Consider the following 27,982-nt stretch of genomic DNA (forward strand, 5'->3'; position numbering starts at 1 on the left):
TTGATGAGTATTTCTTCTGTTGTAACGGATCGGTTGTAACTTGATCTGAGTGTCAGGTCAAGGGTGAAAATTCCTACATACTTTCGTTGTCTGAGAGTGGGAGTTCTTGAGTAGTCGTCACCCCAGTCAGTTGTATCCGAGAGGGAATAAAGTTAATTGTTAATTAACTACGTGTTTTATGTGAAACAGTGTCGAAAACAAAATCGATATAAAATCTTCCTTCTGGTTACGTTAAAGTTGAAATATTTATCTAAATTACAGACTGTAGTAAAATCTGTCCAAAACGGAACTCGAATAAAAAGAAAACCAGCCTAAACGGAAAAAAATTCTTCGAAACGGAACGATTTTCTACGTTAAAAACGAACCCGTTCAAAACGGAAACTTGCCAAATCATGTATAAAAGTATTGTACCGTGTACTGTACAATACTTTTCTTTTACCGGTACCGTGCGATTCCGATTTACACAGGTTTTACTGTTATTTTATTCGGCCCACGAAATAGAGCTATGGAAGAAATATTGGTAGGATTTACCATTTGTATTGAATATATTCATGTGAACAGGACGGCAACGTCCCCTCGGATCAGTCTGACACCACCTGTAACCAGGAATGGGGAGTCGGCGGAAAAATACACGACTCCCGACGTCCGAGTCGGTATTTGTTAAAATCGACTCCGATTCCCATAAAAAGGATTCGACTCCCGACTCCCGACTCCGACTCTCTATCCCTGCCTGTGACTTTTTGCTCATAGGAACCGTTTGTATACGCTCGAGCGGCCGCGTATGCGGGACTTTACGGGGTAAGGGACGAAGGAGGGAAATAAGAGAGGCAGAAAGCTCAGGAAGTGATGTACTCAACCAATGAAATACTACAAGCAATAAACATTTAATTCATCAAAGCCAATATTACATGCGGTGATATTTCATAGAATTATATGTATATGGAAATTACTATATCTTATACTAGCCTATTCTATATATTATCCGATACTATCCGAGGCTAATATCTGCGGGGGAGAGAGTTCTGAATAACCTTCGCGGGTCGATATAAATTTGCGTTCCTTTGCAGATACGTGTCGGACGAAATAGCAGATAGACTACCGCTTTGGAGGGCCCGGGATTCGACAGGTCGAAAAATCCTCAGGAGTTTTTCGGGGAGTAATCCGACCGGATATGTCGGGTACCATCCCTCACCACCCGGCCGCCCCATTGCGGGCCTGGCCAACTCATAATGGGCTTGCTAAAAAGATGTCGATGAAAATCACCAAATGATGACAGCATCTTCTTGCACACGCGCACTTTAAGTGATGCTGTGCAGGCGATTTGTCTCGGACAGCGGCCATACCATGCTGAAAATACCGTCCAATCACCGAAGTCAAGGACCGTCGGGCCCGCTCAGTACTTGGAGCGGAGACGACCTGGGAATACCGGGTGCTGCTGTTACTATTCTTTTTCTTTCATTCTTCGACCTATCACTTTTTCTTTCGTCTAATAAAATTTATCACTTGGCACACATGCCCATAACATTTCACAAAACATTTGTGAAAATTTAGACGAATAATCTCGAATTATTCTATTTAATTAAAGTTCAGACTATAACGGTGCAAATTCCATACGGAATATGACGCGTATATAAACTATAGCGGGCTAATACCAATGTAATGTATTTATTAATTTAGATTCCATTGGATTTGGGCTTAACGAAGAGTGAAAATGAGTGGAAAGACCCCGTTCGTCGTCTCTGTCAAGACCGATCAATTGTTATGGAAATAGAGATTCGTCGGAAAATCATTGGCACTAATTGTGATATTCGGCTTAACAATGTTCAAAAAATACGTAAAATTAGAAACATCGTAGTCTGTACTTACCGATAAAATCTGAAACAAAACTGAGAAAAACACTCGAAACGAGAAAATTTTGACCGCACGAACTAAAAATCCAACCGTTCGCATTTAAGCAACATCAAACTGGATAAAGTTAATACTGTATTTAAAAAACGGAAAAACACATAATACGGCCGAACGAAAATCAAGTTCGAGACAACAGGAAAACCGACAGGGAATAAACAGATTGAGTTAGGGAGAAGCGACCATTCTTTCTCCTCGAATTTCTGACTTTTACAGGATCTCTCCCTTAAAGTCTTAATTTAATCACTTAATGAATTTGACGCCTTTGTTCGACTTGGTCCACAAGTGTTGATCCAACTTTGAAACTTTCGCTCGTATCTCTCATGCCATGATATTTTATTTTCTGACGGAAAGAATTTTTTTTTTTTTTTTAGTTACGATGCCACAATAAATAATTGCTCGTAGTTATAGCTATTATTTATTGTGCTATTTATCTATAACTAAGATCGAAATGCGTTTTTGTCATAACATGACAAAGTGCATTTCGATCTTTGTCATGTTATGAACCACAATATTGAAGTTAAAAATCCTTCTAAAAGGTAATAAAGAGCTAATAATTGTGGGAAATGGAAGAAGCGTTGCATTTGCCCATCAAAAATAGACAAAGAAAGCATGCCAGTAAGTGCAAAAGACTGATATGCAGAAAATACACCAACAGGATGTGCACTATATCCATCATTGTGCATAACAAAAGTATATTAGGACGAACTAACCTTTTGTTCGTTAAGTTGGAAACAACAACTTTAGACACTGAAGCTGTGTGCTAGAGTAGAAATTAGAATTACCAATCCGAAATGCATTCTTAAATAGGCGAAATAAAGAGAACTGTTTTAATTTCCGTCTCTGTTAGCTGTGCATAATTATGAAAGACGTGATAAATATTATTAGTCTCACTATTGGAAGAAGAAACATTCACTTATAACTTTTTATACGCTCTCCAGCCTGACGAAATAGTCTGTCTCCTTGAAGTTAACTACCGTCCTTTTTCCGAAGGCTTTGTACGTTTCCAACCTTTCAAGTTGTTTCGGCCGAGGCACTATTTTCTTTCGATGGCGTCTTTTTCATTTTTAAAAAGTGAGGAAATTGTAGGGTTCTTCTAAAACCCTACAATTTCCTCACTCCTTAGCCCGTTGTAGTAAGCACAGAATTCTTTCTCCTTATAGATGGAACAGAGGGCCTTCTCGTAGATGACTACCCACGCCGTGTGATAGAACTGCCTGGGCTGAAACATTCGGAAAAGATAGATATCTACAAATTGTTCGGGATGAAAATACATAGTCCATTTATATGTTATTGTAGGCCTGTTATCATACAATTTATCGCTGTAGAGGAAATCGCCGTAAACTTTGATGTTAGAAACAATACTGTAACGAATCGAAGCGCAACGGTCGACCATCGAACGATGTGCCGAGATGTCTTCTGGGACCGATTCTCCAAGTAATATTAAATAAATTCTTACGTCTAGGGTCAATATGCACTAAGACTTACCTGAAAAATCTTTAATCTTCTTTCGAAAATTCCGCAAACAGCAAAAATAGTACACAATTCACGAGCGAAGCAAAAAACACGTCCGACTGCGAGCAGAAACACAAACTGCGAATCGTCATGTGTGACGAATTTCGAACAAACGTTAAAAGACGCGTCAACAAAGTAATACGATCGTACACGAAAAGATTTCTATTTAAACACGTCGCGATATACTGCTCTAGTTATAAAAATTTAACTATTTTTTTGAATTATTCTGATTTAATTTGATTTGAAATTATGAACTTTCAAATCAAATTAAATAAAAAGGGTAGGGGAGAGCGGGGCTAAAAGTTCTCGGGGTAAGTTGTTCCGATTGAAATAGCTCCACAAGGAAAATATATATATATAATTAGTAAATATGTCATGAAATCGAACGTTTCTGCGCACCGACGGCAGCTATCTTAATCAGGCCAGTGACGTCCGGTACATTGGAAAGAGAGCCTGTACGTCGCTGATCCACATAAGTAAATATTTTCGTGTTTGATATTTTTGGTATATCTGGCGAATTTAAATAATTAGCGATTAGTTGTTTGGTATTTTTATTCAAACATATATCGAGTATCTTGATATACTACGCTAAAACTGTATATGTCTCGTAACCTAATCTAGTAGTTGCTGTTTTGAACCCATGTGTTATCGGGGCTAGATGTTCCCTTCTTTGGGGGCATGTTGTGACCTTGGAACAACTTGCCCCAGTTCATCTGTACCGGTAATGCACTGAAAATAATGTTTTTTTTCCTTTTGAAGTATGCGGACTTATATTCGAAAAACAACACGGGGTTCTGTATCTCAGGAGTTGATGCAAAGAGCTGCAGATGCAGTTATTAAAGATGGTTAAAAAATAAAAACTGTTGCCAGAGAATTAGATATTTGTCATATGATGTTATATAGATTTGTAAAGAAGTTGAAATCTGGATAGAAAACGCTGTGATTGGCTACAAAAAAGTAAGATTGGTCTTTATTGAAGAACAGGAAAACAAGTTAGCAGAGTATTTGTTAAATGTAAGCTTTACTGACGAAAGACAAATCTTGGATCAGCCAGGGTCATCAGGAGTTGTAAATTTGCCTGCAACTTCTGGTGTTATGCAAGAACTTGGAAAGGATGTTCTTTTCTCCCCTTTTCTTTAAGTAAAAGTTATAAATGTTGAAACGTAAAAATGTTTTCTTTATAATAAATTTAAGAAAAACAACTAATTATTGATAAGATATTATTGATTAGTCTTTAAATACATACTTAGTTAAATAAATTATTGTTTTTTTTTTACATATTACACCTTCCATAGATCTTGTAACAACTTTCCCCACCCTGTTAACAACTAGCCCCGAACCGGGGTAAGTTGTTACTTTCCGACTTTAGGTATTGTATTATTAATTATAAAAAAAACTTACAAAAAATCAACCCCAAAAACTGTATTTATAGCAAAGTTAGATATATTACTAAATTTTAATCTCTTAATACTTATGCTAGAATTATGTTTCCTTAACAAAATATAAGGTTGATTAAAAAACGGAACTTGTAGCCCCGCTCTCCCCTACTAGGAAATATTCTATTTTAAAATTCATAAAAAGATGTATGTACCGGCACTTTGTAAACACTTAAAAGATAGTTGAATCCAGAACGGGCCTTTATTATGGGCCTGGCAAAACCAGCAATAGCTATGATTAAAAAGGGTGCCCACAGTCGTAAAAAGTAAAAAATGACAACTCTTGTTATAAATTAAGTAAAAGAGATCTTTCAATTAATTTTCGAATAATTCGGATGACTTTGAATTAGACAATACTGTATTGGATCCCGAGTCTTACAGTATTAAACGTTATAAAATTTCCTGTACTCTTTACTCTTAAGAATTCGAATTAAAATTTGGATGAAAATTTTTAAAAATTTATTTATTTTTACGATTTTTAACAATTAATTTCGATAATTCGTAATAACTTCATTCAACAAAAGGATCGTAATAATAATTAAAAAATTTAGAATGGACAAGTTTTCAGAAAATCTTAGAATTTTACAATTTCTTTCAAGCAAAATTTTAAACGGCAAAAGGGAAAATTCCCGAATTACATTTGAAGAAAAATGCTTGCGATTTTTCAAAAAATACGCCACTTTCTACGATCCTAGGAAAATTGATAGGCAAGGGATGACAGATCTGATTGGAGATTTGAACGTGTTGGAAAAATCGAAATACATCAATCAATTAATGAACGCTTGGAAAGAAATAGTCAGAGATAAAGGATTTTTAATCTTAGACGAAGATTGGATGCAAGGATTGAGGGAATTGAAAGAAATTATCAACATCAAATTACGAAAGTTTTTAGACGAGTTAAGTGATATGGATGATCTCGAGGACATCGCATCGTTCTTCATATTTGACGCAACTCAGATATTTAAGAAACCATCCAAGAATGTCAACGACATAAAATTTCTACAAATATTGTATAGGGAATGCTCCATATTGAAAGATTTGCACGAAGATGCCAACTTCAAAAATACTTTTCGTAAAGTCTGCGATCCTTGACTCGGTAATATCTTTTTCGACGGTTCTATCAATCCCGATGTTTTAGAGAAATTTGCTAAAATAGTGAACTTCTTGGCAAACAAAAGATGTGAAGAATCTTCACGTTCTTCCCACTAAGTTTGATGCTGTCGGAATTATTAAAAATTTGAATTAATTTTTTTTAAGTATTCACAATCCTATATAAGTTAATTGTTTTTTCACGAAATAAATTGTAAATTGAATTATTTTAAGCATTTATGGTTATTTTTTATTGACTCTTTCCAATCTATGGGCATTAAGAAGCCCCTTACGATCATCAAGTTCTGCAATAAAGGGTGCAGCTGGCTGTGAGGGCCCAACCATGATCTATAAATAGCCGTGGTCATACCATGTTTTAAATTCGGTAATACCAGAGTCGATAGATATACTGGTCCTTGCGCTGCCAATAGCTCCAATGCTACGATACTGGCATAATAAATATTTCTGCCACTTCGAGTGCTTTGAGCGCTATTAGGCGTAAGTTCGGAGGGAGCATAGGGAGAGTCAGCTGTAAACATTGAAAATTCTTTTAATATATGAAATGTTCTCGTATTTAACTCAGATATTGCTTTTGTTTTTTTAAAGGACTGCTTATAAATACTATTTTAATTCGGTTTTGAACATTATTTATTCGTAGATGTCGTTAAAATATATGTTCTCCACACCAAATCAGTAGTGGCTTGCCCCTGTACGTCATACGTTACCTTTCACAATAGAGTCGTGCCGGTCATCTATCTAACTGCTTTAAGGGGAAAATTTTTCAATTGAAATAACGTGACTTCCGGTTTGCATCGGAAATTCGTACATAGTTGGTACATAGTCGGGGTCTCTTGCTGCCCCTAGATTTCCATATCTGGTCTCGTCTTTCATCTATTTAACTCCGTTCTCGAGATAAGGAAAAAACAGGCGGAATTTTCTAATTGCAGTCCAATAAGCGTCTTGTTTGCTTGTCCTATTATAATTACGTAGCTTAACAGTAAAGTAGAGGCTGTCCGTGAAAGGTTGAGAAATTCTTGAAGGGGTCGACTGTCGAAAAAGTTTGCAGACGACTGAAACCCCAAAATTTTTAAAGAAGTTTTTCAGCCACAGTCGTGATTTTTATCAGGTAAAACCCACTTTTTAACTTTTCCGTTTTCGTTCCGCGCTTCTGTCGTACTGCAACCAATAAAAACGCGAGGATTTGTGACGCGTAATCACGTGCATTCATCACATGTAGTTTGATTGTCGTAAAGGCAGAAAAGGATGAGGAAACAAATAGATTTGGAATTATTCATTGAAGAAGTTAGAAAATACGACAAAAATGTAAATGATTCAAAGATTATCAACAATTTCGTTATTGATAAATGCAGAGAAAGCATGGCGAAATCCGTAGTGTCATCCATGTTCGACTCTACGACAATTACAGAACTGATCAACAGACGGCGCATTTCCACGTAACGTTCATTTCGATGCTAGTAGCGTGGAGGTAAAACGAAAACAGAACTGAAATGAAAACGCTGTATGTTTCAGTTCTGTTTGAGTTTCTGTTTTCAGGTAATGTGGAGTCCAGGCTTAAGGGTCATGATAAGACCGAAATTTTTATTCATCTTTATACCAGAACCATAGGTTTTTGCGTACATATTGACGTTTACATTAAAGTACGAATATATGCAAGGGAAATCACGCAATTCGGCTAAACTTTTAATATTAACTTTCGTGGAAACGCAACAATAAAACTCTGTGTACTAACAAATTGTCAGAGTTTTATTGTTGCAAGCGGTCGGTTATTGTTATTGCGAACGGTTGGATTTTCAGTTCGTGCGATTGAAAATTATTTATTTCAAGTGTTTCTTTGAGTTTTTCTTCATTGCTGCGAGTTTATCGGTAAGTTTAGACAACGATCTTTTCATATTTAGGTATTTTTGAACATTGTTAAGCCGAATATTACAATTAGTGTCCATGATTTTCCGACAAATCTCTATCTGCATGACAGGTGATCGGTCGTTGCGCGCTTTCTTCACAGAGACGACGAATGGGGTCTTTCCGCTTATCTTGGGACATACTTTTTACTCTTGTCGTTGTATATTTTCGTTAAGCTAAAATCCAATCGAATCGTTAAAGCAAAATGGAAATTTATAAATACATCAGTGGCGTGCTGTGTCATTTGATGATAGGGAAGCTCTGTTTCTGTGAGAAGCCGACTTCCAGGGGCAAATCAGTTAATTGCGCGTCAGTGATGATCTTGGTTCCACTCGTATTGTTTCTTCGATAAGCCAGTAAAAATCGTAGACTTCTCTAAACGTATTTTTAATATCACAATTACATTCCGAATCGCTAGCCACGATATAGGCCTAAGGGCTAAAATTATAAATAAAATAATAAAAACTTACTTGGTAAAATAAAATGTGTGGTTAATGTACAGTACATACTCGTACCTGGTACAAAATATTCTTCAATTGTATGAATATACTTTTAAAGAAAATTATAATTAAGTATAACTTTGTAAACAAACGTACATAAAATCTTCTTTACTTTTTAAATCTTAAAACAATCCACTTAGTCAAATAGCTCCCTACGAGTGACTAATGGATGGAATCAGAGACGGTCCTGGTAGGTGCATGCACGCGGGCTTCCAAGTCCCGAAGGTGCCGATACCGGACAATGTCAAATGCCTCTTTTGTCGCATCACTCGTATACCTCAAAGGGCGCGACAAGGTTGTTGTACAGTACATTTTAAACGTTCCTCGCCAAAGTTATAAAAATCTAAATATGTTAAACTTAACAGATTGTCCGTCATTTGTTTTCTAACTAATTCGTTACTCGGCTCTACCAGTTAGTTGTGGAGATAAACCGTGGGAGTTTTTTTAAGAATTTTCCCACGCGTTTTTCTCGTTTCCGTTTAGGAAAAAAAATTTTTAAACAGTTACGTCTTGTAAAGAAAAAATCGTTCTTTATTGTCACATAATTTTTTTATATATGAATTTTTTTCGCGGTAATTTTTTGCTAAATTTTTTTTTTCAAATTTATATTAAATTCTTTTTTGATTTTCCATCCGATACGATTTTTTCAAAACTTTTGAATTTATTTTCAATTTTATAAAATTTTTTAAAGTTTTAGGCATTTAAGTAATGACGATTTTTTCCAACCTGCGAATCAAATTCAAGAAAATGTAATTGACAGTTAACGAATTTCATCCACAACAATAGAAGACGTAAAGGTTGTTATGACTACAACTGGCGGCCTTTCCCCCCAGACTGAAATGTGGGTGAAGGTCGTCTCGTGTTCTACTTTCTGTAGAAGTGACGTAATCATTGTAAATAAAAGAAAATTTCAGTATATCTTTTATTTAAAATTTTAAAATTCGTTGTTCAAATTTACACCGAAATATTAAAGCGGATTAAAATATTAGAATTTTGTAAATAAACTTACTTCACATATAATAAATTTAAATGAATTAATCTATAAGAAACAACAAAACAATAAAGAAATGTAGAAATATTTTTATATTCATTTTCACATTTATAACATATGTTATCGTCATTGATCGATATTTAATTTTAAAAACAATTTTCATCATTGGCATGCATCAGAAAAAAAAATGCACAACTTCCCTAAAACACACTTCATTGAGAAGGTCCGCTTCACTCTGAAAAAGCCGACAGTTTTATGTCAGAAATCCAACGTGTGACCTACTTTCTCTAACATAGTAAAACAAAGTAAGTTACAGTACAACAATACACATAAACATAAATAAATTAGTAGCCCAATAATACATACTTTCATGTAAATCCATATGTTATATCCAAAAGTCAGTTTTCCCAAATTGTTGAAAAATAAATTATTTTCAACTTTTCTTTTTGTAAAGTAGCATATTCTGAAAAACAAGTTCTATATTCAGAGTAAAATTTCCACCTTTTATCCGTTAAAAATAACGCAAAATGTACGAATCCACGTAATAAAAAATTCTCGCAGTGAACTTCGAAAAAACCAGAAACACAGATACACCAGACTCCACTGTACAAAATTTTCCCACGAACTGATTCATATTTTAATGCACCTGTGAATAATTTCATCACATGACGAAAAGTTTTTGAATAAAAGCTAAAAGTTTTTAAAAATTCTTTCATAAAATCCGATGAATTTAATTAATACACAATAACTAGATCTGTTTAACCCTTCGTCACGTGCCTAGTGCCGATTCGGCACCAATCGATTTTTAATTAGTTCGTGTAAAAATTCTAATTGTCCGAAAAATCTGAAAAAATTATTACCTGTCTAATTTTTCTTCAATTTTATGATGCGCTATTCATTTTTTGCTTAAAGCGTTCCGTTATTTTTAATTAATTATTGGTGCCAAATCGGCACTATGGCGCGCGTTATCTCGGATTTCAATTTTCAAATTTCCCGCCAGTTGTTGTTACTAAAAATAGCCGCAGCGGTGGCGCGCGCGCGCGCTTCTTTGTTTATAATGGCGTTATTTTAAAGTGAATTACTTCTAATAAACTGAAATTTGATCAGAAATAATTTAAATTTTTCCATTGGTATTTTTAAATGTTTTTATAAAGTTTTATGACATCATCACATTTTTCTAAGTGAAAGTAAACAATTTGTTAGCCATTTTACTATCAGCTGATAGAAAGGGGAGTTTTTGAAAACAAAGTAATAAAGCGATTAGTAGTTTCTTCTTTTTGACAGTTGAGGACTAGCGAGTCTATTATTTTTGCTAGAAAAAACAAGCTTTACTACTCTGAGGTTAAAAATAATACAATTTCGTGAAATTTAATAAATCTGATGTCAATAAATAAAATTATTTATAGTGAGTTGATGTTTTTTAAGTTTAATTTTTGCATTTACAAATCAAATTACAGAAAATATAATAAAAATTTCATTTTTTATTACACCAACGAGTATTTTATTCTGTTAGATAGTAGAGAAATCGAGGATGTAATGACATTTTTATGACCATCACGCGATTGTTTTTTCTTCTCCCCGGCCATGCTGTTTTTGCGTTTTATATAAATTTTGTCGTTGATACAAGCGTCCAAGTCGAAGTTCAATCTTTCTATTTGACATTTAACACCTATGATCAAGTCACACCTGCGACTTACGTTGTTTATTTCGTACCTTCACGACATATTGATGTTACACAGTCCTTTTTCTAGAGAAATTTTTCTATTTCTCTTACGTTTTGCGAGGTATTTGGACCCTGTCTGGAATCTCACATGTACAATAGTACACATTTCAATAGACGATATAAAAAATCGCTTGTAAAATACATATGAACTATGCACATAAAAATGTAGCATCGAAAATGTTAAGTTTTATAAAATACATTTTTTCCCCTATATTTTGTCTTTCATGAATTGGAATATTCTTTTATTGCTGTTGGTTTAATACTTATAGATCATATGGGTTTTATGAGGGTTTTTTTTTTTGTTTGCCGTCTTTTCAAATATGTATTATTGTTCTAAGAATGTAAATAAACTTTCAAATAAATGGTATAACTCTAGTACCTGTCTTCAGATGAATCCAGAAATGGAATGTTTTAAAATTTTCAATTTTTGCCGTAAAAACACTGAATGATAGGTAAAATAATAATTATAATTACTTAAATAAATAAAAATTTTATTGGAACTACTGTCATAAAACTTCGTAAGATGATACCAAACTACAAATAAATAAAATAAATCAATCTCCTGTCAAATTGTATTTTTTTAAATTAAAACTTCGATTCCCAAACAAGGTTAGGCTTGGTCTAGGGCAGTAATTATTGAGTCACGTGACAGAAAAGGGAGCTTACAAAAAATTTACCAAATAAGGAACCCTATTCACATATTTCCATATTTGGTAAATTTTAGTCCTCTCCCTTCTCTGTCACGTGACTTTTTACTCTGATACTATATAAGTGCAGTTTTTTCGCATTAGCTCGTCATTGTTTTTGTTGCTGTTTTTGGTTTCGAGTATAGTTCTTCTTTTTTACGATTGTGTTAAAACAGCGCTATGGATAAAAGTAATTTTTACTTGCTTTCATCTTCGGAGATAACAGAGATGATTGAAGATGATGATGATGTTTTTTCTTCGGAGGAAGAGGATGATATTTTGGAGCAGCGAAAATCGGACTCTGAATCTGAACAATCTTGTTCAGACCTAGACGAGGTTAGTACTTCTGGTTCATTTTTTATGGGTAAAGACCGTGTAACTAGGTGGAATAAGGAAATGCCCCTTCAAACTCAGAGGAGAGAGAAAGAAAATATTATAACTCATTTGCCTGGCCCAAATGGAAGAGCAAAGTTCGTCAAAACACCTTCGGAATGCTGGAAGTTATTTTTTGATGACGATATATTAAATCATATTGTCGAAAATACAAATAAGTATATAGAGAGAATAAAAGAAAAATTTAGCCGCGAGCGTGATGCCATCTCAACAAATATTTGTGAAATAAAAGCTTTTATAGGAATATTGTTTGCATGTGCGGTGATGAAATTAAATACAGTAAATTTGCGAGATATTTGGACCTCCGATGGTTTCGGAATAGAAATTATAAAACCTGTGATGTCAGAGAAAAGATTTAGTTTTCTAATAAGAGCGTTAAGATTTGACGATAAAGCTACTAGAAATGATCGTCGTAATACTGACAAACTCGCTGCGGTGCGAGATTTTTTTGAGAAATTTGTTACTAATTGCCAAAAGAATTATTACCCATCGGAATATTTAACTATAGACGAGATGTTGGAGGCATTTAAGGGCAGATGCCAATTCCGGCAATATATTCCAAGCAAGCCGTCAAAATATGGGATAAAAATTTTTGCCTTGACAGATTCAAGGACTTTTTATAGTAGCAACTTAGAAGTATATGCGGGAATGCAACCGCAGGGCCAATATTTCACAAGTAATTCTCCTAAAGATGTTGTGTTAAGATTATGTAAACCCGTAGCAGGCTCTGGAAGGAATATAACATTTGATAATTGGTTTACGAGTTACGAACTTGCATTAAAATTATTAGACATAAAGCTGACGTCAGTCGGTACTTTAAAAAAAAATAAAAGAGAAATACCGCCAGAGTTCATTACTTCGAGAAACAGAACTGTATTCAGTAGCATGTTTGGATTCCAAAAAAAGTGTACTTTAGTTTCATATTCTCCCAAAAGAAATAAAGTAACTCTCTTACTATCAACTTTACACCACAACAATAGCATTGATTCTTCAACCGAGGAAAAAAACAAACCCGAAATCGTAACGTTTTACAATCTTACAAAGGGAGGCGTCGACGTTGTTGATAAACTGGCGTCACGTTATAATTGCGCAAGATACTGCCGACGCTGGCCCCTTGTTATTTTTTATAGTTTGCTAAATATTTCGGCCGTAAATTCTCATGTCATTTATTATCTGAATAATAAACTTCCACAAAATCAACGCAGAAGACACTTCATGAAACTGCTATCGATCGAACTAATGACTCCGCAATTAAAATTACGTGCACAAAAAGAAAATTTACCCAGAAACATTAGAACGGCAGCCCTTCAATTCTCTAAATTGCAACATGAAACATCAGAATCGGAATCAGAATCAACAACAGCATCAACAGGGACATCACCGGCATCAACATCAGTAGCATCCACATCTGCGGCATCCACATCTGCAGCATCAACATCACGGAAGCGATCATCCTGTTCTGATTGCGGTTATAAAAAAGGCAGAAAGACGACAAATAAATGTTTTCGATGTAATAAATACATTTGTGGTGAGCACTCACATAATTTATGTAAGTCATGTATAGAAAGTTCAGAAAGAACAATAGAATTAGAAAGTTAATACTATATGAACGTATTCATTTTTTATATTACCTATTTTTCTGTATTTCTTTTATTTTCTGGGTTAGGCATAAGGGGTTGCTTTCAGTGACTTGCAAACAGGACCTTTTGAATATTGTCCAACAAATGAACGATATTTATAGATATATATATCAATAAAAATTGTTTATTTGTTGAATACTGCATCTAAAAAATCCTGTTTGCAAGTCACTGAAAGCAACCCCTTATGCCTAACCCAGAAAATAAAAAATTAACTTTTTTTGCATACGTTAATTATAATTCTTGCAATACAAGATGTACATAAAATTTTAGCATTGTATAATGTAAAATGTATAAACGAATAATAGAAATGAATATTTAAATGTATAAATAAATAATATATAATATAATTTTATCTGTATTACCAATTTATGCTGTTTATCTTAATTATTATTTATATAACTCTTGTATTGAAAGTAGAATAGATGTAAGCAAGAGACGAGATAATTGACATCTAGGCGTTAAGTGTCGCCTGGATGTCAATTTTCTCGTCTCTTGCTTATTCAGAGATCGGCGTGAAGTCCACCATCGTCAGGATTATTATAGATCTAATAGAATAGATGTAAAAAACATTTTGGTATAGTATAAACATTTTTTTCTATTATATTTTTGTTCCGTTTTTTTTATTTTTTAAATACACTCAGTAATTAATATATATTATTCCTATATAGATTTATTAATTATAATAAACATACACTATTTAATATTATATGAAAATAACACTTTTTAATTAACATCTGAAATGAAGAAGTAATTGAATCGAGTCCCATCGCCATCTTTAATAACGCGCGACAGTAATTAATTGATTCTGAGCGCTTCGCGTTGCATCAATTTAAATAATTTATAAAAATTAAAATTATAAATATGTTTATAAAATAATTGACGATATCTGTTCGTAATAGTATTGTAAAACACACTGTACTTATAGTTTAGCATTTCTGATAAATTTTAATAAATATCTGAATTTTCGTATATTTTATATATAAAAATCGAAGAAAAAAACATAAATTTGTAAAACTTAATAAAAAAAATATCTACAACTTCATAACACATATAAGTATGAGAATCCATCAAAAAAAGATAGTTAATAATAATTAAAATTGAGAAAAAAAATAAAACTTTCAAGGTAAGGTAATTTCTGTGGTAAAATGTGAGGTAAGCGATCACGTGACGCCCGTCTCCCCATCTTCTGTAACCAAAACGGACGAGGTTGAAATAAAAGCCTAATCACCAGTAGAACTAAAAACAAACATCGGCGCGTGCCTAGAGCAATAAACTTGAACAGGAGCGAAGATGAAACACGACACTTTGTAATTTATGCTAATTACCTTCTAATATTAAAAAATTAAAATCATCAATAAATTATGATGAAATTAAAACTTTTTTGACTGAATTCGATTACAAACATATTAGTAAACTGGATTAAAGTAAAAATACCCGTTTTCCGATGTTAAATTTTTATTAATTAATTTTTTAAATTGGTGCCGAATTGACCGAGCGCGCGTGATTTCGATTTGACTGAGCGCGCGCGTGACGAAGGGTTAATGAACGGTTAATCGTATATTTCCATTATAATTATGCAAATAAGATATAAAAAAGATCATCGCGCAAATTCTCCCGCGAACCATGGATGACTCTTACGTCATCTGGATTGAAGTTTCCTGCAAAATACTGAAAATTTTTATATAATTATTTTACTAATCCAGTCAAATTTAAATAATATAAAATGTCTAGATCTGTTTAATAAAGATTAGTAATGTACTATCATTAATATGCAAATTAGATATGACAAAGATCACTGTGGGAAAATTCCCGCCAAGATAAAAATAGCTTTCGGTCACGTGATCACCAAGAAATACGCCTTAAATTTAATGTTTGTGTACAAATTAATACATTTTAACTAATGTCATCGTTTAAAATTTAATGTTTCTGTAAAAATGAGTAAATTGTAACAAATTTCATCAAAGACAACAGAATAATTTTCAGCTTATAAAAACTCTACAATAAATGATTATTTCTTCGAAAGACGTCGATATGCACGAATAAATAATAAATATGCAATAATGCTTTTATCCATTTTAAGTGGATATTGTAAAAATTAAGCTATTTAATTTGTTTGGCTTTTATAATTTAGTTTCCGAATATTTTACTGTGAAATTCCATTTAGTAAACAGAAACAAAGACAAGCTATTAGTTATAAACAGGACAATAGAATAATTTTTACGTAAATTGAGTGAAAATAAAGAAAAAAACGAATTATATCAAAGATGGGGACAAACAAGCTTACATCCCTAGAACAGAGCTTATAATTTGTTGTCAATTTCAGCCTGTTCCTACTTTGACTGTTTTCTGTTGGTAAAAACTTATTTTTTTAAAATAAAAGTACTTTGTTGTTAGTGAAGAAAGATAAAAGTATCGAAATATAATATTCAGAATTAAAAATATTGATGTATGTCCATATTAGAAATGTATATTTTTTTCCGATATTAGAAATAATATCACGAGAAAAACATTATATAAATGAAATACGGCCATAAACAATTTCTTTCTGTCAAATAAATTACGGATTAAACGGGTTTATTTAGAAAAATTCAAACGCGAATAACTGACTTTAAATATAGAGAGGATACAGTATGCTTGTTATGTGATAGTATCTGCGTTTACAAATTAACAGAATTTTCCATTTTTTTTTTACACATTATAATCTAGGAAACTATGTTTAATAATAAGACATACTACAGAAAGGGTAAGAAAGGAACGTCAGTCATTGTATCTAATGTATTATTGAAAGTTTCATTCATATAGATAATTAATTTTATCAAGATACATTTCTCCAGAAGAAAATTATCGATATTTCTCGTAAATATAAGTAAATTTTATTATAATTTAGATAAAAACTCATTTTTTCCCCACGCATGGCTTCTTTCCCCTCCCTCTTACTCCTATACTTGGAACATTCCATTTCATAATTTGATGTAATAATAACGTTTAAAATGATTCTAAATAAAATATTGACACTTAAAGTAGGTTAATATAGGCCTATATTGTCACGAGTCTCAGGTGTATTCATAAAAATGTAATAATCTATACAATAATACTTTCTCACATGCTCCATGTGTTAAAGTTTGCAGCTGTAATTGAAGGTAATATATAAAGAAACAAAATGTTTATATTATCAATAGTTATAAAAGATATCTTATTTTCACGTAGAAAAACAAAATAAGACAGAAGAAACAGACAATCACACGATATCTCTATCCAGGACATTCTATAATTGATTTCAAATTTCTAATGTCGACATACATGAATATTTTTGTGTGTGTGAATATTATATTTCGATACTTTTATGTTTCTTCACTAAGAACATCTTAAAACATTAACTTTTTACCAACAAAAAACAGTCGAAGTAGAAACAGGCTGAAAATAACAACGAATTATAAGCTCTGTTCTGGGGATGTAAGCTTGTTTCTCCCATCTTTGATATAATTCGATTTTTTTTCTGTATTTACACTCAACTTACGTATAAATTATCGTATTGTGCTGTTTATACTTAATAACCTAACTTTGTTTCTGTTTACTAAATTGAATTTCACAGTAAAATACTCGGAAACTCTAAATTATAAAAGCCACACAGATTAAATGGCTTAATTTTTACAATATCAATTTAAAATGGATAAAAGCATTATTAAATAATTATTATTTATTCGTGTATATCGACTTCTTTCGAAGAAATACTCATTTATTGTACGGTTTATGTAAGCTGAAAAATTAAATTTTAAACATATTTCTTGGTGAACACGTGACCGAAAGCTATTTTTATCTTGGCGGGAGATTTCCTAGTGACCTATCTCATATCTAATTTGCATATTTGTAATAATATTTGTGATAATCTTTATTAAACAGATCTAGACATTTTATATTATTTAAATTTGACTGGATTAGTAAAATAATTATATAAAAATTTTCAGTATTTTGCAGGAAACTTCAATCCAGATGACGTAAGAGTCATCCATGGTTCGCGGGAGAATTTGCGCGATGATCTTTTTTATATCTAATTTGCATAATTATAATGGAAAATTATTAACCTTTATTAAACAGATTTAGTTATTGTGTATTAATTAAATTCATCGGTTTTTGTGAAAGAATTCTTTAAAACTTTTAGCGTTTATTTAGAAACTTTTTGTCACCTGATGACATTGGACAAGAGCATTTTCGTTTTGTTTATTGTATACGACAGTTCGCGCCAGATTTCGTAAAGTGCGGTTTAATAATTCTGTGTTTCTCGTTTTTTCGAAGTTCACTGCGATAATTTTTTATTACGTGGATTCATACATTTTGCGTTGATTGCAATGGATATTTTAAGGCATAAAGTTTACTGTGAATTAGTTCTAAATTCAGAAAGAAAAGTTGAAAATAATTTATTTTTCGACAATTTGGGAGAACTGATCTTTGTTTGGATGTAAATGAAGGCATGTAAATTTATTTGTGCATATAATTATCTAGTTCTAATTTCGAAACATTTATGGCATTTAGTGTTTATAAGCGTGTTATTTAGACATGTCTACTAATTTAGTGCTAAAACGTAGAACTACGTCAAAGAAGAATACAAACTTTAATTAGCAAGTAGTATCTTTATTAGAAAACTTATTTGTTGGTAGATTTTTTTACATTTAAAGTGTAATTAGATGAAACTAAATGGATGTGAACATAGAAAGTTGAATATGGCAAGAGTAATAGATAAAACTATTATTACATATTACTCGATCAGAAAAATTTACACTTGAAGAATTTTGTTTTGATAATTATTGCCTAGGGTTTATGTCGAAAATATTTTTCAGTTATATTTGTAATTACAGTTAATTCGAATAGTAATGGCGCTTAAATATTTATAGAATTAATTGAAGTTTTCGAATTTTGTTTTGAGGAAACTGAGGAAGGCAAGAGTATCTACAGTTGTATAATGAACTGAATTTAAGTAAATTAGGTGACTTTGTATGTTTCGATGTAGTTTTTTATAATATTACGATATACGAACTTTCGATTTTGTAAATTGTATTATACTAAAAAATAAAGTTTTTCGTTATTCTCCTACTTAATGATGTATTTATAATGTTTCTGAACTAAATAATACTTATTAAATTGAAATCCGAGCTTTACAAAGTACTATGAATATTAGAGAAGACCGTTTTACTATAAACTACTACGCTTTTACTACAGCTTACTCCAATGTTGATTCTACGAAAAGTAGGTCAGACAAGGACCGTTAGACTAATGACGTAGGCTGTTTACTTTTTCCGGTCGCATCGGTGCACTCCCGATAGCGTCATTTACAGAAGTCACACCTACTTTTTTCTGACGCGAGCCAATTAGGAATATTAATTTTTTTAACCAATCAGATGACGGCGGGAGATTTAAATTCGATTTATGTCGATAGATGGCCGTCTAAAATTTCATATTTATTTTAATTTTCTTTCTTTTATTGTAAATTCTCGAGAACTAAAGGATATTCCAAAACAAAGTTGGAGAACCCAACTACTCGTGAAAATTCTACGACTTCACGAAATGGTCCAGGTATTTTATAAGAATTTTTGAACGGCTATTTCCGTCCTTCACCACTGCCACTCGATCCAGCGTTAGAGGGAGTAAAACAACTGCAGAAAATTCTGCAGGTTGAGCGTAAGAGGGTTAAACTTAACAGATTGTCCGTCATTTGTTTTCTAACTAATTCGTTTTAGGACCAGGGTCTTAAAACGGTCACTCTCATTGAACTGGAAAAATTTTTGTCTTTATTATCTAACATTACGAAGAAATCAGTCCGCACTGTACTCGGCTAGGGATTGGTTCAGTTAAGCTTTTGTTTAAGTAAAATTTTGGCTCTTTCAGCAGAGTTTTATTTATGTCCCCAATTCCCTAATCTCTTAATTATTTAACTACTTCTTAAGTAGAAATAAGTTGAAACCAGTTACTTTGTATTTGAATATTTGTAGTCTTGGGGAAAAGTGGAAAGACAAATTTTTATGACAACGAATACATAAACCGTAAATTTAAGGAAAATAAATTCTAGAGCTCTTTTGTACCTTATGCATCTTTCATTAAATTTAGTTGTAAATGATGCTGCCAAAGTAATAGTTAATTTTTCTAACATTGTACAAGATTTGTACACGTTTTTTTCTACATTTCCTTATAGATGGGACATACGAAATCGTAATATCACTGGTTTAACATTGAAATCCGTAAGTAATATAAGATGGCAGAGCGGAATAGAAATATCAAATATTTTAATGAATATTTTTTTTTAAACTTTTGTCAACTATACAGAACTATCATAAAAACATCATATCAGTAAATTCTTATCGGTTGGGTTAAGTTATAAATCTACTCGTGATTCATATAATCGGGCGAGGGCGGCCAAATATCTAACAGGCAGACGGCTAACAGCCTAGGACCGGTCCTGGATAGAATTGAAAGGGTTATACGTATGTAGCTTCCACCCGCTAAACCGGGTGAGGTTGGTGCTCTGTAAAGCGCATGCGCGAATGAGTATAGGGTAAAGATGCCTATTATGAGATAGGCGCCAAATTTGAGATACCGAGGTTTTGGCCAAACTATTAACGGCAACCATTTGGCGCTAGTGTCACCCGAAGCGTCCTGGCAACACCTCAAAACGTATGTCAGTGCGTGCCGGCCAGAGACACTGTTAGAACGTGGTAGTGCGAATTTTCATAGAAGTACGAAACAAATTTTTTGACATTAAATGTTTACGAGGTATTTAACAACGTTATTATTACGCTAAATTCTTTTAATTTACATTCATTGTATCAATTATACGGTCAATTCCACGATATTAGTGTGGTACTGTTGTTTTCTTTGTCAGCAAAAAAAGTAGGAAGCCATTTTGTAAAATTTGGATGTGTTCTCAATATGAGACACATGGGGGTTCCTAAAATGAGATATCTCATATTATGATACATGTGTATCCTAATATGAGATATCTCATTTCATATGTGAGGCGAAAGTATACGTATTAGTTTAAGTTATTTTTTATATATTTTAGATGGCTCCAATTAAAAGGAAAACCTGGGATCACCATGCCATGATACGAGCCGTGAATGCAGTGCGGAGCAACCAAATGGGTTACTTAAAGGCATCAAAACAATTTGGTGTTCCTAAGGGTACCCTAGAGCGCTACGTCAAGAATGATGCTCATGCTGAAGTACTTGTAAAGGTTCGTATGGGAAGACATCCAGTCTTGCCTGACCATTTAGAAGTAGAGCTGGAAAAATATTGCAAAGAAATGGATCAACGATTTTATGGCTTACGTCTGAAGGATATTAAGTACATGGCGTATCAATTGGCTATCAAAAATAATCTTAAACACCCCTTCAGCTTGTCTAAAGCGTCTGCTGGAAAAAAATGGCTACGTGGTTATATGAGAAGACATCCTGCTTTATCAGTTAGAACACCTGAAGCAGTTTCTGCTGCAAGAGTGAAAGGGTTCAATCCTGTTGCCGTCAATAATTTCTTTGACTTATATGAGCCAGAAATTGAAAAGATAAAATCCTCTCCACATAGAGTGTACAACGTTGATGAGACCGGAATAACAGTAGTACAACATAAACGGTCCAAAGTCATCAGCGTGAAAGGCAAGCAACAGGTTGCTGCGTTGACATCATTGGAAAGAGGCAAACTAATGACCGTAGTGACGTGCATGAACGCTTGTGGTAGCTATGTGCCACCATTGATAATTTTTCCAAGGAAAAATATGGGCCAAGAACTAATGGACGATGCACCTGCAGGTTCAATAGGCGATTGTCATCCCTCTGGTTGGATCCAAACACACCAATTCACAAAGTGGTTTCAACATTTTATAAATTTTGTAAAACCAAGTGAAGATGATCCAGTTATTTTGATTTTAGATGGCCACTACACACATACACGCAACATTGATGTAATAAATTTAGCTCGAGAAAATAATGTAGCTATTGTTTGCTTACCGCCACATTGCACGCACAAAATGCAGCCCATGGATGTGGCGTTTATGAAACCACTGAAAACTTATTACGCCCAAGAAATTGAAACATGGCTGCGAAATAACCCAGGACGCACAGTGACCAACAAATACGTAGTTAGATTATTTGGCATTGCTTATGAAAAAGCTGCAACTATGAGTAACTCCGTCAATGGTTTTCGGAAAACTGGATTGTTGCCTTGCAATCGCTATATTTTTACAGATGAAGATTTTTCAGTTTTTAATGATGAAGATCTACGTCGAGATGTACTGAATGACCAGACAGATAGACCTTTCCAGACTCACCACGTTTCACCTGATCATGGAGTGTCAAATGAGAATCAGGAGGATCAGAGAGCCGAACACTGTGTAACCCCTTCAATTGGAAATCCTCTTGATGAGAATCACGCATTGGCATCTAGTGCTGGCTTATATGAAAATCCAATGCCTTGCACATCGTCTCATGTCTCACCTTTTGCACTTAAGCCAATACCCAGGCTGTCTAGAAATGATTCTGCCAAGAAAACCAGGGCTGGATCAGCTGCCATAATTACTACTTCTCCATATAAAAACACACTTATAGAATGTTTAAATAAAAAGAAAGAAAAGGAAAATAAAAAGGATCAGAGGAAAAGCTCTAAGAATGCAAGCAAAGAACAACAGACAAAGAAGAATAATAAGAAAGTTGCGAAGAAAAAGAAAATTAAAGAGCCGGACGGTTCCAGTTCTGAAGATGATAACGTACCGGAGCTCGCAGATAGCAGTAGTGATGATGAATCATATGACGCTGAATGTCCATACTGCAGTGGGAGGTTCTCGGAAGACACGAGAGGAGAAAAATGGGCTAAGTGTCAAGGTTGTTTCAAGTGGACTCATGAGGAATGTGGAGAAGTAACGGAAAATCGTTTTTTGTGTTCTTTATGTTTAGATATGTAAAATTTGGAATCCTTTTGAAGAGATCTCTACGCTATCTATATTTATTGATTTTTGATATTGTTTCAAAAGTGCCATTATAAAAATCGCTGTAATTATATTTTTGTTCTTTGATTAATAATTAACAATAATTGATATCTCCTTTATTTTGAAGATTGATGTTAGTGTACATTTAATTAATAAGTGCAAATTAAAAGTGTGATTTTAATTGGGTATGTTTTGTTTTTCCATTTGTTATTTATACTATAAACCTGAAGGAACCTAATAAGAGATACTATCTCATATTAGCAACCCCTAATATCTCATAATAGGAGACCATTTACCTAAGACGCAATTTCGGACTTTTTTCATTTTATCTAACATAACTAAAAATGTATTATACTTAGGACTAAATAGCAATTATATTGCTAAATATATTAAATTCCCTATTCAAAATTGAAATTTGTGACGCTCCAAGTGTAATAGTTATTTTTTTATAGTCAAAAATAAAAATGGTATCTCATATTCGGCATCTTTACCCTAATCTGGCTGTTTGGAAGCTGACAATACAGCGCTTCCATTCCGCCACTAATATTCGAATATACAATAGCAATCCTATGCGTTTTTTTTTTTTTCAAATGTAGTATAGAAATTTGTAAAAATGTGGCTGTACGCCTTTATTTATGTATAGTTTTGTGGCTGTACGCCTTTGTTTATGTATAGTTTTTAGTTTAATTTATATTCTATTTCTATAAATCTATCCTTCTTTCCAATTTTCTTTGTCTCATTGTCTCGAACTTCCGAGAACTCGGACTTACCCGTAGCCCACCAAAAGGTAGGGGAAAACAATAGACGGCGACGAGCCTGGAGGGAAAAGGAACGTTCCACTGAACATTCTTTGGCCGGACACGAACGAGGAAAGACGTGTGGCTGCGAACCTCGAGAGTGAGAAATTGGCGAGCTCTGTGGAATAGGGCCAAAAGGAACAGATCGAGAAGAGAATCCGATCACTGGAAGAAAACGCTAAGAAACCGTCTTTATACGAGAGAGCATACGAGCATTATAAGTCGAGACAAGGATCTGCGTCCAACAACAGCCAAGGAATTGGGTACCCATCTATCCTATAATCCTTCTTCCCTTTTTTCTTCTATCCCTTCCTAATTAGAAAGAAAAATATATATATATAAATTAATTAAAAAAAATAAAATTGATTTTTTAAATTCGAATTTTTACGTTATTCGAACATTGTTGACGCATCTTTTAACGTTTGTTCGAAAAACGTCACGCATGACGATTCGCAGTTCGATTGTGTTTCTGGTTGTGGTCGGACGTGCTTTTCTTGTGCTCTTGGATTGCGTTGGATTTTTTGGCGGTTTGCGGACTGTTGCGGAGAAGCCTGAAGATTTTTGAGGTAAGTCTTAGTTCCATATGACCTTTTTTTTTTTTTTTTTTTTTTTTTAACTCTTTCCGCCCTGTGGGCCACCAAAAAAAAGAAAAGGGCCTCTTTTTAGTAGGCCCATTTTTACGCCACTCGGCCAGGCTCTCCGTATGGCAGCCGTCGTGGTGAGGGACGTTGGTCCGACATACGTCACGCATGACGATTCGCAGTTCGATTGTGTTTCTGGTTGTGGTCGGACGTGCTTTTCTTGTGCTCTTGGATTGCGTTGGATTTTTTTGCGGTTTGCGGACTGTTGCGGAGAAGACTGAAGATTTTTGAGGTAAGTCTTAGTCCATATTGACCCTAGACGTAAGAATTTATTTAATATTACTTGGAGAATCGGTCCCAGAAGACATCGTTCGATGGTCGTCCGTTTGCGCTTCGGATTCGAATCTTTTAGATTTAAAAAGGCAGCTGCGGTGAGCATTTTGCTTTTCTCGGAAGAATTTAAGGATTAATTTAAGCTCGAATTAGTTTATCGGAAGATTTATGATATTTTTTAAAAGATTTTTCAAGTTTATTTCGTGTTAATTTTATATGTTCTTCCTTATGTGCTTTTAAAATGGCGTTGAACAAACGAAATATTAGGAAATTTGGTAACAATAGCGTTGTCGGTCGATCGGAGAATACTGGACGAACGAGAGGAATGATTTGTTCTAGTTTTGGGGGTGGCGAGGTAAAGATGACGTTCGATTATAGAAAATCTTGCTTCTAACCCCTTGTGGAGAATGGAAACCGAAGGCGGAGGGTGGTAGGGAGTCTCTCGATCCCAATCCGTCGTCACTCGGGGGATAGAAACGTAAAAAATGCAGATATTTAGCCTTAAAATTCAAAAAGAATCCATTACGTCAATCGCATTCGAATTCGTTAGGCGCTTTCTAATCTCCATAGAAACGGCAACAATTGCCGTTTCTATTGTTGCAACACGATTTTGCGTCACTTTGCACGTTTTTCGCTTGCCGGACGGACGTGTGCGCTCTGTGCTCTTGTTTTCGCTGTGTTTTTTGCCTTTCGTCAGTGTTTTTTGCTACCGGAACGTGGTTTTAAGAAGACTTTTGGACGCCTACATTATACCAAGTAAGATTTTAATTAGAATTTAGCTAGCTGTAAGATTTTATTTTCGTTTCGTTTAGTCCAACTTTCAAAGACGACATCGGCCGGCGTATTTGCGTTTAAATGTGCCGTCGCTTGTGAATTCTTCTTCTTCTTCCTGGTTTATATGGAGATGTTAGCCTTGTATGCTCTTTCTCCGAACAGACGTCGCTTGTGAATCAGGATCCCAAATGACTTTTAAACGAGCCGCCACATTGGAAAGCGACCGAAGCGCCGGAAACGGATTAAGTATTTGCTCATTGGTTTATTTTCGTAATTAATTCTTTTATATTTTATAAACACGGTCAAAGAATAAGGATTATTTATAGAAATTCAATTAAAAATTATTTAATACTAAGTTTAAATAGAATTCCTCGTAATTTTAACTGAAATATACTCTGGTAACATTGATGGACGGAGACCGTATTCCGAAGCATGGGATGTTCCTTGGACAGGTCAAAACTTTCGCCCTTTGACCTCCGACTTTTCCATGCAATTTATGTACTACTTACAACGCTTTTCAATGGCTTATTTTGTCAGAATTAAATTGTCTGCAAACACATCTAATACTAATACACTTAACAGTTATCTATACAGGCTGGACACAAAGAATTCTTTTCCTTAGGCTCTTTGTCTCTTTCCACGAGGTGGTCTTTTCTGAGTACAGTCGATCTGCCAATGCTTTGTGCCAGTTAAACGTTCGTGTCCCGAATGGCGAGTTGGGATGTGGGCACGTTTCGCTTCTTCGTACGTTTCTCTTGTGTTTTGGTCGACTCGTTGGCAATTTCTTTGTACGAAACTCTTAAATGCCGTCGTTGCGTTTATGTGACGTACACGTTAGGGTAAATTGCTCTAGAAGGAAACACTTGTTACGACTCTGGCTCGAGTGCCTTTTCCTCGTGGCTACGTGCGGCGTGTCTTTAATTTACTGTCGTACAAATACAAATTACACGTAAGAGAGTTTCTTCGTTTCGGGTCGGTCGTCTCTACTGCAAATACAGTTGGAACGTTCTAGCAATTTCCGGTAGGATCTAACGCAAACTATCCGAATTCCGATTCGTCGTGAGTATAATCTTGGACTTTTTCTGCGCTAATCGGTCCCAGAAGACATCTCGGCACATCGTTCGATGGTCGTCCGTTTGCGCTTCGGATTCGAATCTTTTAGATTTAAAAAGGCAGCTGCGGTGAGCATTTTGCTTTTCTCGGAAGAATTTAGACATTAATTTTTTTAAGCTTTTGTTTTAATCGACTAATTGCAAACTTTTTTTTTCAGAATGAAGATGTTGGAGTGGTTTCGCCGGAGGTTCCGACGGAAGAATGCGGTGGCGCCGGAGGGAGGGGGTTCCTCGGACGGCTCCGATGAGACGTTCGAGGATCCGGTGGTGGACTTGGTCTCTGCCGAATGTTCGGTGTCGTTGGAGACCGTCGAGCGAGAGGCAGCGGGTGGTGACGACCTTCCCCCAGTGCGTGTGGCGTGGCACTCTCCCGGAGGCGGGAGAGTTCTGAGTCCATTCCACTTGGCCAAGGTCGTCAGGGATCAGCCAGCCACAGACCTTGTTGTGGAAGAAGTACGGCGTAACAACACCTACGAGGTTTCTCGGAATTCGTTGTTACTTCGTATGTTCGGGTTGTCTGCCTCTTCGTCCACGCTCGCGACGTCGTCGCCATCGTCTTTCGGAAGTCGGAACGGGGAAGAATCGGAGAAGCGCCGCCGAAGTCGAGGGACCGCGGTTTTGTTGCTGCGGGTGGCTGCGTTTCCCTTGGCCTAGGCGGTGATCCTCCTCGATTTTCCCCAACTCGTCCTTTGCACCCGGATGCGACATTCTGACCGGATTCGACACTTTTCTCCCGGACTCGACACCTTTTCCCGGACGTGACTGTCTCCTACCCGGACGTGACCCACGGACTTGTCTCCCGAACGTGACACTCGATAGACGACAACGGATTTGACTCCCGATTCTGACCACCCGGACGTGACACGTTTACTCACCGGACGTGACATTTGACCGACCTTTCTTCCCAAACAGCTGTTACGAGGATTGAGCTTCCGGTTAGGTTAGGTCAGGTCCTTCGCTCTCCTCATGACACTGTTCGGGAAGAAAGACTAGCTGATACAGGTAATAATGTTGAGCTTAGATAATAAATGAATGAACTTCTTCTTTTCTCACTGTCTTTGTGTTTTGTAGGAACATTTGGGAGGGAGATACTTCTCCCTCCCCAACTTTACCACGAAGAGGACGAAGTGGCCATTTATCGTAAAAGTGAATATTTTCCGAAGTCTCCGATGGTAAGATCTCTTTCGTTTCATTTTCAACACATCTTATTCTCGTACGTAATTTACTGTTTTTCTGTTTTTAGACATGCCGAAAATGTTCTTCGATCACACGCACACACACACACACGGACATAACATCACTGTACACGAAGATATACACCGTTTAAGCTTTACTCGAATTCTCGCACTCACGCACTTACACATCAAGCGCCTCGTTCTGTGTATGTAATTCGACACAATGAAACAACCCGAACACTCGCTTCCCACAAATCCAACCCCTGGGTCCTCGTCCCGGGAAGTGGAAACGCCAATTTTAAAGATTAAAGTACTTTAAATTGGCGGCCGAAGGGGCTCTGGTAATCACACTTCTTGCATGGATTAAATGGAATTTCACACATTAGCATAAATAATCGTTTTGTGATGAATTTTTCTGTTAAATTTAGTGTGGTAAGAAATTATCTG

At 34.9% G+C, this 27,982-nt stretch overlaps 1 protein-coding gene and 1 long non-coding RNA gene across 3 annotated transcripts; both read left to right on the forward strand.

Moving 5' to 3' along the window:
* Positions 1 to 20,355: 20,355 nt before the first annotated feature.
* LOC136979085 (uncharacterized) lies at positions 20,356 to 22,949 on the forward strand. Of its 2 annotated transcripts, none has more exons than XM_067274995.1 (2): positions 20,356 to 20,766; positions 20,805 to 22,949. In XM_067274995.1, exon 2 carries the CDS (start codon positions 20,850 to 20,852, stop codon positions 22,737 to 22,739), a length of 1,890 nt encoding a protein of 629 aa, XP_067131096.1. In that variant the 5' UTR covers positions 20,356 to 20,766; positions 20,805 to 20,849; the 3' UTR covers positions 22,740 to 22,949. The 2 variants fall into 2 exon arrangements, with proteins under 2 accessions (XP_067131096.1, XP_067131097.1); XM_067274996.1 differs by having other exon boundaries at positions 20,356 to 20,560; positions 20,850 to 22,949.
* Positions 22,950 to 27,396: 4,447 nt separating this feature from the next.
* LOC136979065 (uncharacterized) lies at positions 27,397 to 27,778 on the forward strand. The gene is made up of 2 exons (XR_010881335.1): positions 27,397 to 27,532; positions 27,604 to 27,778. It is a non-coding gene; the product is annotated as an uncharacterized lncRNA (long non-coding RNA).
* The last annotated feature ends 204 nt before the right edge of the window (positions 27,779 to 27,982 follow it).

This window comes from Centruroides vittatus, unplaced genomic scaffold, assembly GCF_030686945.1.
Source record: "Centruroides vittatus isolate TY-2023 unplaced genomic scaffold, ASM3068694v2 contig_577, whole genome shotgun sequence".
Lineage (NCBI taxonomy): Eukaryota > Metazoa > Arthropoda > Arachnida > Scorpiones > Buthidae > Centruroides > Centruroides vittatus.